Source organism: Agelaius tricolor, unplaced genomic scaffold (assembly GCF_023055355.1).
Source record: "Agelaius tricolor isolate 1412-34295 unplaced genomic scaffold, bAgeTri1.0.p SCAF_2, whole genome shotgun sequence".
NCBI lineage: Eukaryota > Metazoa > Chordata > Aves > Passeriformes > Icteridae > Agelaius > Agelaius tricolor.
Window position 1 is genome coordinate 80,479,710 of NW_027269262.1, and position 13,799 is coordinate 80,493,508.

The 13,799-nt window shown below is 38.7% G+C and overlaps 1 protein-coding gene across 6 annotated transcripts in view; it reads left to right on the top strand.

The window, feature by feature from the left end:
- The window catches only part of TRPS1 (transcriptional repressor GATA binding 1), a 212,057-nt gene that overhangs the window by 34,399 nt on the left and 163,859 nt on the right, over window positions 1-13,799 (top strand). For 3 of the 6 annotated variants that reach the window (XM_071421698.1, XM_071421703.1, XM_071421699.1), the window contains exons 2-3: window positions 4,962-5,120; window positions 8,180-9,108. In XM_071421698.1, the coding sequence (XP_071277799.1) occupies window positions 5,084-5,120; window positions 8,180-9,108 (966 nt within the window). In that variant the 5' untranslated portion in view covers window positions 4,962-5,083. The remainder of the gene's footprint in view (window positions 1-4,961; window positions 5,121-8,179; window positions 9,109-13,799) is intronic. The other 3 variants (XM_071421702.1, XM_071421701.1, XM_071421700.1) reach the window with 2 other exon arrangements.

Here is a 13,799-nt window from a genome sequence, read left to right on the forward strand (position 1 = left end):
GTCACTTTTATTGGACATGGGGATATATAAGACTTCTTTAAAAACAAATAGTAAAATTTTGAGATATAATTAAGGCCTACAAACCCTCTTACACTTCAGAAAGTAAGCTGCTGTCTTAAGCATTGAGGATTAGGAACAATTTATTTTTCACGGAAGTCGATGATTCTATTCAAAGGCAGTTGAACTTTCTTTGGAGGATCTGGTATCTTCAAAAGAGAACACCAGACTAAATGGTCCTCCAGTTTCATCTAATAGAGAATGTTCTGCATCCTCTAAAGTGTAACAACAGATAATTAATAGAATAACCAGAAGATTTGGAGAGGATGGCAGGCAGGGCTCTCATAGGAGGTGTCAGTCCTGGCAGAAGTCAGTTACTTTATTGCAGTAAGCAAATCAGGCTGGATTCTCTCCGTGGTGCAATAACAGTGGATTGGGGAGCATGCAAAGCAGCATCAATACATAAAAATTAAACTACTTTTAATATACAAAGCTGAGTTTAGATAAATGCAGAACAGAGAAGCAAAGGCATAATATTCTCTGAAAGTGCGGCCTTTTAATGCTGTTTTGGAGACTAATTTGCATACAAATAAAATGTCAGCTTATCCCATAACTGTCATGATAAATTGGAGCACTTAGATTTTTGCATGAGATGCTCCTTTTGTACCTTATTAAATTATGGGATGTTGGCCTTTTGCCAAGTGCTAGGGTGATGCTTTCTTTACTGAAATACATACAGGAGAGGGATATGGACCTTGACATCTAGAGAACCCAGGTTTAGTCACTAGCCAAGAGCTCTGCCTGCATGTCGCCTTGAACACTTTGAATTTTTAATTTCTCTGTAAATAATATCTTTTATCCATAAAATGGCAATGATGTTAGTTTTCCTGTTTCACAAGCTTTGTTGAGTTTTAATTAGTTGTCATGTGTACAGAGTGCTTTTAGGTATTTGATTGGAAGTCTGGGCAAAGTGAATCCTGCTTTGTTGGGCTCTCCCATCCTAGATGGATGGTAGTGGAGGGCAGGTAGGAACAAGCTCTCTGCAGCAGGCCAGTAAGAAATGTAGAACAGCAACCTGCTGTGCTCAGGGACTTGTAAATAAAAGCAGGTTTAGAATTCTTCATTTTGGTTGCAAGATAGGATACAATTCTCCTTCATGTCACCTCTTAATATACATCACCTTTTGACTTCAGTTTCTCCTGAAAGTGTCTGTGTGATTACCACAGGAGTGAGCTTAAAATGAAATAAGTGCCTGGAAGTGGGCTTAAACAATCTATTTTGAAATGCCACTCCTAAACTCTTTTGAAATGACCAAGTGTCTGCTTTATACCCATAGAAAAGGTTAGATTTATTCCAGTGGCTAGATGATTACTGAAGTGTGCTGTGCTCTGAAGCATAAGGTAATAGAAAAGATCATTGTGAATTAATTCAGTGTGAATTAATAAGAGATTTACCTGATGAGAGTTGTTTGAAGGTGATGGTACTTTGTAGCTGAACAGGATTTAAGGTGCCCAGAAGTGCACATTTAGAGATTTGAGAACGATCGATGTTGGGAAAGTAAATGTAAATGGGAAGGAGTAAGCTTGAACAGACCACAGCTCTTTTCACTTGTCTCTTTGTTGCTGACTTTGAGGGGAAAAAAATTGCAAACGGCCCTTGACAAATTGGTGATCAGGAGCTAAACTGAAGAGTTTAGCCTGAAAATGCAAAGGAATAGGAGAGGAGGAGAAAAAACAACAGTGTTTTGCTGTAATGCTGTTCTACTAATATGATGTGTTCTTCTTCAACTAATACATTGTTTTCTTCTTGCACTTTTTAGATTGATGAAGTTATCATAATTTCAGTGGAGCATGTGGAGTATAAAATATCAAAAAGATTCATTTTGTCTAATTGCAATGTCTGATTCTGCCTAATTTTACTGATACAAGGAATCATGTTCTACCTTAGCAATTTCAGGCAGGAAGGAGTGGACATGCAGTTTGAGGGCTTGCAGAAAAACATGTATAGATTAAAAACTCCTTTGGAATTAACTTGTCAGTTGCTTAGAGCTGTGACATCTTCTGTCCTGTATGGTGTGTGAAGACACTTATGCCAAAGCAGAAAGGAGGTGGTCCTGTTGAAGAGGCAGTTGCTTGTCATTAAGCTTATTCTGCCCTCCCACGGTTTAGGGCCTGTCTCTTGGGTTCCTTACATAAAAGGAGTTGTTCTTTCCTTCCCTTCTCAGCAGAGAAAAGTTAGGGAGGACCATGTATTGGTTGTTTGCCGGCAGGCTTGCTCTGAGAACCACAAGCAAAAGTGGGAGAGAAGCCTTGTGTGTGACTGCCTCCTGCTCTGTGTCCCAGCCAGAGGTGGTGGGGATGTGAAGCTGTACATCTCTTTTCTGTCATTTCATTGTGCAGTGTCCACAAGGGAAGGTAGAAGAGCAGCAGCTTTGGCCAGTCCTCTACCTCTGTGTCTGAGTCTATGGTAGTTTGCATCTAATGTAATCTAATTTTCAGTAATTTCAGCAATTTCACCTGGAATTTCCAGTGTTATTTACAGGGGTTTAAAATATTTTTTTTTAAACACTTAAATTAGAAAACATGGCAGGTCTTTGAATCGTGGGCTGTGGTAATGAGCTCGTTAACTTTCAGGTTGTGCTAGGCGCAGGTCTGGGCCAGCCCGGCGGGACGGGCTGGGTGCCGGTGGCTCCCCAGGGACGGGGCCGCCGCCGAGACGCTTTCCCAGAAATTCAGTCTCAAAACAGGAGCTCGCTGGCCTGTGCGCCTTACAGCTGCTCGATTGTGGTACGGAGAGTAGGGAGGAGGCTCCGCATTGATTGGGACTTTATGTGCTTGATAGAAGCCGGTGCTTTGAACACTTAGGGGTTTTTATATGAAGAACAGCAGACAGACTTTGTAGTCTATTATGTGTAATAAACTGGGTTTTGTTTTGCATCTTGGTTTTTTTTTTTTTTTTTTGCTGTTTTTCTTCTCTTTTTTCTTTATTTTTTTTTCTTTTGTGAAAGAAAAAGTCTAAAAAGGAGAGAAATTAAAACCACAGCATCATTTTCCCATGTAGCTATAGCAAGTATCCTGCGATCTCACATGATCGGCTGTCCTGCTGGAGTGGAGTGTGGGAAGGTGTCAAAATATGTCTCTCAATCTCTCAAATTTTTTTTTTCTTAAAAGGGAAAGCCAGATGAATGCCAAAAGCACTGCTCCCTTCTCTAGCCCTGCAGTAACAAACTACATGAGTGTATGTTATTAAGATGATAAAGATTAAATTTCTAGTTACTAACGTGCTATCACAACAGCAAATGGGGAAAAAATCTTGAAAAAATTATGAAAATTAGTCTGATGGTCTCTTTTTAATAATAAGATCACTCCCAACCCCAACAGACAGTGTAGGCTGGAATTCCACAGGGCTTTTTTGTGGTCCTAATGATTTTAATAATACTTTGTGCTATGTAGCACCTTTCATTAGAGGATCACAAAGTGCTTTACAGTCACTAATTAATTAAGCCTCACAACACTCCTGTGAGATAGGTAAGTATTACACATATATTAAGCTGAGACACTGAGAGTTAATGATTTTTTGCTGCATTATTCTGGGAAAATGATTGATGTTCAAGCGCCGTATGTGCATTATATGTCTTTGTGTGGGTGTGTAATATATATGAGTGTAAAAGTATTAATTTTACTATCCCTTAACAAAGATGTCCTACTTGAGCCTGTTGAATATAAATGTGTATTTTCATTTAATTTTTTGTTGCTGCAGCGTATTGACTGATAATATCACAGTCTTCATATACCCTTGACTCAATTTGCTCTTTGTCTGCTTGTGAATCTACTTGTACAAAGAGTAGTCAGTGGCATCTCATAAAATGCAAACATATTTCTAGATGGATTATTCTGTTAAAAAGAGCGTATGACTAAGATCTGACCTAAACCTGCAGCACAAGCACCAGGCAACAACCACTCTGTTGCAATAGGCTTTGATGACAAGCCATCACATTCAGTAAAAGTAATGAGCAACAGCAGTGACCCGCTGGGGAGCTGGTGATCAGCAGGTAATTAGCCATTATCTTCACCACTAGTATGAAACTATTGATTACCATGATTTTTTTTTTTAAGAAGTTCAGTAATCACTATGGTAATTCATTATTCTGAATTACAAACTGAACCTAGAAGAAGTTTTGTTTCCAGGGATAAACTGATGTGAGTGATTGTTGAACAGAAAATTGCAGATGTATGAACCACATAGAGTAGCCTTGCCTGTTTTTGAGGGAAAGTACATATAGCTGCAACCTGGGCCTTATCCAAAATTCCCTCAGCTCGAGAAGTCCTTTCATTCACATCAGGCTTAGTAATTCTTTTATTATGGGCAGATCACTATTTTCAGTGCTGAAAAGCCAGGTCCCAAAGCCTGTTCTTCACTTGGCTTCTTTACTAGCACCCAGCAAATGTGCTTACTGTTGCAATGGCACTGGAGAGGTGTGGGAAGTTGTCTGCTAACAATGAAAGTAACACCACTAATTTTGTTTGAAGTGGAACACAAGGCAGCCAGCAGAGGTTAACTTCCAACTGCTGATGGAGTTATTTAGATGCCATTAACTATCCCATTAGGCCAGTCCCATGATGATGCATGTGAATTTTTAAGACACTTTCTTTCTACAGCTCATTTTCAACAGTTACTTTAAAGTTGTTTTAGACTTTGTGTTTGGTAAACATTAGCTCTGAGATATTTTTTGTCTTTTTGTGTGAGTGCATGTGCGTGCAGGAACAGGAGCTCCTTCTGAGGAGAAGAGAGCTATGGGATTTCTCAGGTTGGAGGGAAATAGAGAACAGCAGACTGTATTTGTATAGTGTCCAGTAATAGATGCATGGGAATGTACAATAGGTATAATAATGTTTTTAAGTGAACACCATATTTTGAATGCATAATTTAGGAAGGAAAACCTTTTTTTTTGTTTTGTTTTGCAGATATACAGATCAGCTCTCAAAATGTCTTCTGTGTCTTCCGTGCATCTTCTAAGACAATTGCATTAGCCCGCCTGCTAGTTGACTAATAGAATTAATAATTGTAAAAAGCACTCTAAAGCCACATGCCTTATGAAGTCAATGCTGGGTATGATTTTACAAGTATGTGATCTATTTTTTCAAGTGAAATTGTTAACCGAAAACGTTCTTGGCACACAATAAAACATTGTGCAATCTGTTATTTGTCTTAGAGATAATAATTTCAGAGTGGCTATATTCTTTCTGTATCTAACTTATGACTTGCTAAGGGATGGTTTCTTCAATTTAGGAGTATTGCAAATGTAGTTTTATTTACATAATAGGTCTCTGATAAATGATAGTGGTGGAATTTTGACAACAAAAAAATCCTTGTGTCTTTTCTTACTGTCCCCTTGTGTGGATATGAAATAAATGACAGATGATTTTTCAAAAGCTAAAAGAAAAAAGAAGGGAAAATACTTTTAAATTCAGCTTAAGGAAGTTAATGTTATCTTCTTTCTTCTTTCCTTTCTTTCTCCAAATGTAGAATATTGCATGAAAAAGTTCCATTAGGTAGATACTGTTTCCTTTTTCCCCCTGCATTAACAACCCAGACTCACAAATGTATTGGGAAAATTAGAACTAAAGTAGCTAGATCTACTGTCCAGTTAGCCTGTAGAGAGTCTAGATTTTTCTTTTCTTTTCTTTTCTTTTCTTTTCTTTTCTTTTCTTTTCTTTTCTTTTCTGGGACTTTTTTTCTGTCCTTTTCTCTGACTCTCTTCTGTCAGTTGTCATGAAGATAGCAAATCTCTAAGCTTTCCTTATCTGCCAAAAATATCTGTAACAAAAACATTTTAGAACATTGCATTTAGTCTTGTTTAATTTTGACTGAGGTAACAGTCATGATGTTTACTTTCTTGATTTCTGATTTTTCTTTACTGTGCAGTCAGGACTTCTTTCTCTGTCGTCTGCCACGAATTGCATTTAAACGGAAGTTATTTTAAAAATGGTTTGGGATGTGTAACCAGGAGAAAAGTACATACTTAGCTGAACACCTATCAGAGATACTCACAGATATTTTTAGTGTGTGTTAACCAAGAGCATTCATGGAGTCTCACAGAGAAGTGAGACTGATGAAAGGCTGATGACTATCTTTATACCTTGAATTATATATGTTTACATGTTGTTTTAGTAGGCTGAGTCTATTGTAATAGTTCTCTTACCACAGCAGAAAATATGTCTTTTCTCTGAGTTCTGAGTGACTTTGTGGTTCAGAAGTTATTGGGGAAAAAATTGTCCAATTTAGTTCACACATCCCCTGGTAGGTGTAGTTGATTTTGAAGAGAAGACATTTGGTTCCCAAGAATACGTGTCTTCTGCAGTAAGGCATTGCAGTAGGCATTTAAGAAACCTATTAAGACCACACGGAGTGTCAAAATTTCTGTAACACAAGCTGGCATTCTGTGTGAAAGCTGCCTTGCTGTAGCCCATGCTGCCTGTGGATCAGCTCAACCACAAAGACAACAGAGCCAGCCCAAGACACAAGTTGAACATTTCCCCTAAGAAGTTGTCTGTTTTTATCAACAGAGCATATAGTGTCCTTTCATGTGGAGCAGATCTAAATAAGAGGATGTACAGATGCCTGTTCTTTTATTTTTAACCTCTGTCCCCAGCCTTGCTCCTCAAAGTACTGTTTTGAGAAGGTCGTCCATGGCTTTCAAAGGTCTGGATACAGCACCATTTGGAGCACATCAGGGCTGCTCCCAGAGTCTCCAGGTGGTCCTCTCTTGGCAGAGCAATGTCTATCTCCAGTGCCTCTGTAGGGCTGGGCCAGGGCTGGCCTGGGAATGGGGGGCTCAGACTTGAGTCTGTGGCTCACATCTCATGTGTGGTACTGCAGACTGCTGCCACCAGACCACACACAATTTGGCAAAGAGAAACATCCATCCTTGTATACAGCATTGGCAGAGATTAAGAGCATAGAAAAGTTGGGGCACATCTGTCTTCTGCCCACAGTTAGCATGTGAACACAAATGGATCAAACCAGCTGGTGATGAATATCAAATCCAGAACCACACAGCTGAGAAAGCAGGGGAGTTTAATATATATATTTTCTCTTAAATAGAGTGGGGAAGGTGAAGTGGATGAGGAATTTGACTTAGTACCTGCATAGTGTGTCTGCTTGTCCTTCCATAATCCCCCCTGTTCAGAAAGCAGCTAACTCATCTGTGGCAGACTCCCCCTTTCTCTCTGATCCTTACTGCTGTCCTGTCTCAGCTTTCTTAAATGGATCCTGGAAGTGTACTTGCAGATTTAGCAGTAGTGGCTATGTTTGCAAGGAGGACTGGAAGGTTTGGCTGATGAGATCCATGTGGATTCCAGGTGTTTCAGGGCAGATCCTGGCTCAGCCGCACAGTGATGTCAAATGTCTGGATCCAGGCCTGTAAAGTTTTATTGACAATGGGTTTCCTAATAAAGTTAGTTTTTCTTTGTTTGGCAAATAGAACTAATTACATGAATAATGGACTGTGGGGCTAGACTCTAGAGTATCCGTATAATCCTGTTTGAAGTTTATGGGCAGTAGGAGGGGGAACTTTTGCTATATGGAAACTGATACCTGCTTAGGAAAATACTTTCTCTGAAACCTCAAGTACTTACTCTCCTAAATCTATTTTCTTCCTAATAACTTGTTTAAGTTCTACTTAAGATTATGTCTTTTAGGTCTATTTTTGCAAAGCTATGTTATATGTGAATGAACTGTGTATGAACATTAGATATCAAAAGTTTATTTTTCCCCTTAGTTTTTTAAAATTATTTTAAAAGAAGTATTAATTTAAAATTCTTCCTGCCAGACCATTATCATCCCAAAAGTTAATGAAACCTGCAATTCACTGATTCTCATGGAAGTGGTTTTTTAGGTTCTTTACAGTTCTCTTTTTAGTTAAGTTTAGTCTCAGTGTGCTAATTTTTAAAAGTTTTCTGCATAGCTTAAAAACCTGTTCAACAAAAATTTTCTGAAAAGCTGATGTACTCAATAGATTCGTATAGTTCAGAACACTTTTAAAAGTGTCAGGTTTATAATCTGTTACATATCTTGTATATCTTGAATAATTCTATAGGTTTTTTTTCCTTTTTTTTTCTTTTTTCTTTTTTCTCTCTCTCTTTTTTTTTTTTTTCCTTTCTTATTTCTTTTTCTGTGGTAGATATGGTCCGGAAAAAGAATCCCCCTCTAAGAAACGTTGCTAGTGAAGGTGAGGTACAGACCCTTGAGTCTACAGGTACTGAAAGTGAAGAGTCTGGAAGGAAAAAAGAATTTTCTGCAGAGCAGATGCAAGAAAACACTGACCAGGGTGATGCGGCAGAGTTAAGTAACAAGGAGGAACTTTGCATGCATGTCCAAGAGCCATCTTCCAGTGTTAAAAAGGACTTGAAAAGCTCAGTGCTGAGTGAAAAGGCTGGCTTCAATTATGAAAGCCACAATAAGGGAGGAAATGTTCCATCCTTCCCTCATGATGAGGTGACAGACAGAAATATGCTGGCTTTCTCATCTCCAGCTGTTGGGGGAATCTGTGAGCCCTTGAAGTCTCCTCAAAAATTAGATACAGATGACACCCAAGATGTGGTCTGTACCCCGTCAGGAGATGCAGCAGAGACAAATGAGGAGCATCAGATGTCGCCAAAAGCTTCAGATGAAACAGTGCAAGTGCAAAGTGGTCAAAACGATGGCCAAGGCTCAAGCCCGGTCCCCATGGCCTCAAAAAACCCACAAGTGCCTTCAGATGGGGGTTTAAGGCTGAACAAATCAAAAGCAGATTTGTTGGTAAATGATAATCCAGATACAGCGCCTCTGTCTCCAGAGCTTCAGGACTTCAAATGCAACATCTGTGGGTACGGTTACTACGGGAACGACCCCACAGATCTCATCAAACACTTCCGCAAGTACCACCTAGGACTGCACAACCGCACCAGGCAGGATGCTGAGCTCGACACTAAAATTTTGGCTCTCCACAACATGGTGCAATTCAGCCACTCCAAAGACTTCCAGAAAGTCAACCGCACTGTGCTTTCAGGGGTACTGCAGGACATCAATTCCCAGAGGCCTGTCCTATTAAATGGGACTTACGATGTGCAGGTTTGTATGCTCCCAGCCTCCCCGCTTCTGCTCGCTGCCTTCTCAGCTGCAAAGCCAGATCGTGCAAAGCCTGTCCTACCTACGTGATTCCTGTATCTCATCTAACCTGCTTCAGCCTCCAGAACCATTTTGGTCTATTTTAGCCAGGCTTTCTGCAGGTCTGCTGAGCGTAGATGGGTATTTGGCTTTTTGACCAGTGACATTTCTGTGTAGGATTTAGTCGTTATGGTAATCAATAGCAAGAGATCTTATTCAGCAGACAGGCAAATGGCTGAATTGGTAATCATATCTGAAGGATTTACTGTCACAGAAAGAAAAGAGCAAATAATAATGAAAAATAACAACCAGATAGACAAAAGACAGCAGCTGGAAATTAAAAATGTAATCCTAAATTATCAGCTGCTGGGAGTCAAGATTTGGCTTATTGATTCTTTATTAAGATAAAATAAATGACAAGTCTTGGCAGCTCTGAAGTTGTCTAGTGCCAGAAAAACAGGATACACAATGGGTATTTAAAACATTTCAAAAAGTAACAGTAATCCATGCTGTCCTTCATGTTAGTAAGCCTGTAAGAAAAGGATTATTGCCTCAGTCATTCTCATCTAGTTGAAGTTGGAGAAAAACTACAGATACTGCTGGGAAAAAAAAATCTTATTTTTACCATGAAAGTGTGAATTCAAAAGTTTTTCGTGGACTTTTTGTTAGTTTCTTTTCATCTAGTATGTAATTAGTTTAAAAAAAAATGATGGTGCTTTAAAAAAAATATTTTTGGACTTTTGGAACGGAGAGATACAGTAGGATATTTCAGTATTCTATATGATACAAAAATTCAGATTTTAAGAAAAATCAAACCAAAGTAACAAAGTTTGCATACCATACATGCTCAAATGTCCATCCATTTTCAAGTGACTGCGTACATAGAAACATTGTAGTAATCACTAGATAAAACTTCCAGGCTATGTTAAAATAAAAAGGTAAAAAGTTGAAAATTATGCTTGCAGAAGCCATAGCTATAGGAAAGAAATTTTGCAAGACAAGTTAAGATGGCTGACGTCTAACATCAAGGAAGAAACCAAAACTAGAAAGCAAGTCAGGAACTTGAAGCTTTTCAAATTATTTAAACTTTTCCTCTTTTTAAAGAAACTCTACAATTTCTTTGTGGAACAGCAAATCAAACTAAGGTTGTTACTATGCGTAAAAGCTGCAATCTTTGAACTGCTGTCTTACTAAAAGATCACTGTCTCATGTCAGACACTCTGTCCTGTCAAACTCTGATTAGAAAGCAAATATGTGATGTAGTTAAAAGAGGTTAGAAGTGAATAATGTCAGATTGTGAAATGATGATTTATAATTAGCACATAGCATGATGTTAATACCTGGATTTCCTGCTATAGTTTCAGTGTGCTGACTCCAGGGACAGCATCTTAGAACAACTGATCTCTGCTGTCAGGAAGACATTCAAACTGGAACAGCTCAGACATACAGTATAGAGGAATTTGAGTTTCTAAACACACTTTCATTTCCTCCAAACAATTGTTTCGTTAGGTCCTTAGTTATTTTTAGGAAAGTTTATGCTTGATTAGAATTAGCTGGATGCTTTTCCTTTGCAGTGCTCTCAGAAATAAAACAGATGTGTGAGCTATCTCAGTTTGAACTGATAGAATGAGAAATAAAACAGCTGAACCTAGACTATACTTGTCTACTAAACTCTGGCAGTAAGATACTGCAGGGGAGACAAAAAGCAGTAGGAAATAGTCCATAGATAATCTACTTAAGATCAGTCTTTTCTCAGACAAAAAACATTTTCCAAAATAGAACAGACAGCCTATACAATGTTGGCTGTTTATTTGAAAGAAAAAAACCCTGCACCTAGAAAATTAATTTTTAAGGGTGCTAGTTTTCCCTAGTCAATTTGGGAATGGAAGATTAAATAAGCTTTTGTGGCAAATGCCATACTTCATCAATTGCACGTGCGCCAGGCATTGATCCAGAATATGTCAGAAGATAAGTAACTGATTAATATTTTTGTGCTTTCTCCTCCCCCACTCCAGATTCATAGCAGCTTTGTGAGATTCATGAACAAAGTAAAAGAACATTTGAAAATCCCTTTTGCATTCACTCATGTTTATATTACTCTTATATCAATTTTGAAGGGTTTTTTCTCATGCATCTGAATGGCTGGCATCTCCCACCACAACAAGGGATCATATTGATTGGTGCTCCAGTTAAAATCAGTTCAGTCAAACTCCCGTATAACATGAGAGGGAACTGAACCTGAATAAGAATAATTGGTTCATGTTAACACTATTATTTTGTATAGGTACTGGGCTAAATGAAAATAATCCCTTTGTAATTAACTTGAAATAGTAATGAACTGGGCTTAGGATCTAATTTATTAATCCCCTTGCACTTAGCAAATGGTTCTGTTGTAGCTAGGCTGGAAGTTATTGATAGATTTATGGTCTCAGGCCATGGAAGTGGGCACAGAAGCCAGAGGATGAAGATAACTGATCTGGCTCACAATAGTCAGTTGGAGATGATGGTATGTGAAGATAGGCAGTAGTGAGGGATGCTACGGAGTCCCATAGTTAGCATTCATAGCAAAGGCAAACAAAAAGCAATGGGAAAATGTCTGAGTGCAGGAAAATACGGTATCTTCTATCCTATCTGTAGAGATCTAGGGATGTGGTCCATTTGCTGAGGGCTTGGAAAAAGAAATCAAATGTGTTTTTGGACTTGTATCACAGAAATTAAACCTCACCCATAGGCAAAAAACACCCTCTCAACCCCAAAAGCAGCTTTTAGGGGGTGTAATCAGCAAAACTGGGGATATACATATGGTTTCACATACAGGTATTAAAATATTGGGAGTGTGTTTTGTAGTACCTAAAGAAAATTTGTCTGGGAACTGTGTAAATAATCCAGTCTTTCTGGCATTCCTATTGTGCAGATTTTAACTTGATATGAACATTTAATGCAGCAAGATTCCTTTGTCTTTTTAGAAAATGTTATTTTCTGTTGAAAATCTCCTGTACTCTTTGTTCCCATTTTTCTCTTCAAAGGTTTTTGGTTCATTTGGTTCATTGAGTTATAATAAATTCCATAGGATTGGGTGAAATCACTCAGCTGTTTCTGGGAGATGAACTTTCTTGCCAGTATAGATTTCAGAAAACATTCACTATCACATCTCTGAATTCCCAGGGACTGTGTTAATCAGCTTTGTAGCTTTTATCAAAATAATATTTGAAGTGAATTCAATGGATCTTTTGCTGATGTGCCCCCCATTACTTTTTCTTCTTCTTCACATTTAGCTAATTGATCAATCTCTATAGGCAACTTTGTCTTGCTGGATATTTGAGGATATTGGATATTGAGCTTTAGGCTTTGTGGACGTGCCTAAAGCAGTAGCCTTTATACTGGATCTAAAGACTTCACTTAAAGTAAAATTCATGTGACTAAGTCAACAGCTATGATGCTGAAAGCTATTGCCTTTGCTGCTGTATGATTAAGTCTCCTTCTCTGTTTGATCTAATGACTCTTTAATGTGTATGTTAACGTCTGGAGACAGGCAAGTTGCTGGCAAGTAGAGAGCAGGCAGTCTTTTTCTGACCCCCAATTTTTTAATGAGTAGTAATTGGGACAGCTTCAACAGGAAGGCTGGAGAGTGCTGTCTTGCACATAGCAGCCTATAGCTAAGGCATAGGACATGCCCAGAAAGGTGAAGAAGCAGGCTTGGATCCCCTCTGACAGAGCAAGGAAAGGAACCCACTTTTCCTGTTTCCTGAACAAGTGTTCAAGCCATTAGGCTATTGTATAAAAGGGAGCGTGACCCCATTTCCTGGTGTGTTTTAAAAGAGAATAGTGTCCCTCAAAGAAAGGACAGAAATGTCTGCGTTCAGGTAAGGGTTTCAGATGGCATGTCCCAAGGGAGAAGAGTATTTATGCAGCCATGAATAAAGACAGAGTGCAGTGATCAGCAGTTCTTATGGTTGCTTCATATTGTGTATGCTACCTTTGAGGTGCTTCCTGCTCAGCATGGCCTTGGTTCTGGAGCTCATTGGCACAGATCTACCTCCTCTTCTCTTCAGACATTTAAAATATTGTGACTGTACAATTTAATTTTTTTTTTTTTAATTTAGTCCTCTGATTTTGATTGTTTCATGGTTTTTAGATCTAGACAGACATATAAGAAGACAAATTTCTGAAAAAGCATGGCGTGGTAAAAGCCATCATTAGGTTTGTTGATTGCATTTCAGTGCACCTGCGGGGGGGAGAGAAAGAAAAGGAATAAATGACTGCATTATCTACTACTCCACAGAATAATATGAGATTATTGACAGTTGTTTTCTTCTACAGTTCTAGACATCCAATATTGTGAGAGTTGTCTTATACCACTCAGCCTAATGCTTTGTCTTATATGAATCACAGAATGATTTGGGTTGGAAGGGACCTTAAACCTAATCTAGTTCCAACCCTCCTGCTATAGGCAGGAACATCTTCCAGTAGGCTAGGTTGCTCAGAGCCCTATCCAATCTGGCCTTGAACACTACCAGGGATTGGGCATTTTGGGTGGAGCATCTACTGTTTCTCTGGGCAACCTGTTCCAGTCCCTCAATTGTTCTCCTGGTGAAGAATTTCTTCCTAATATCTTATTTAAAACCTATCCACTTCCAGTTTGAAGCTGTCACCCC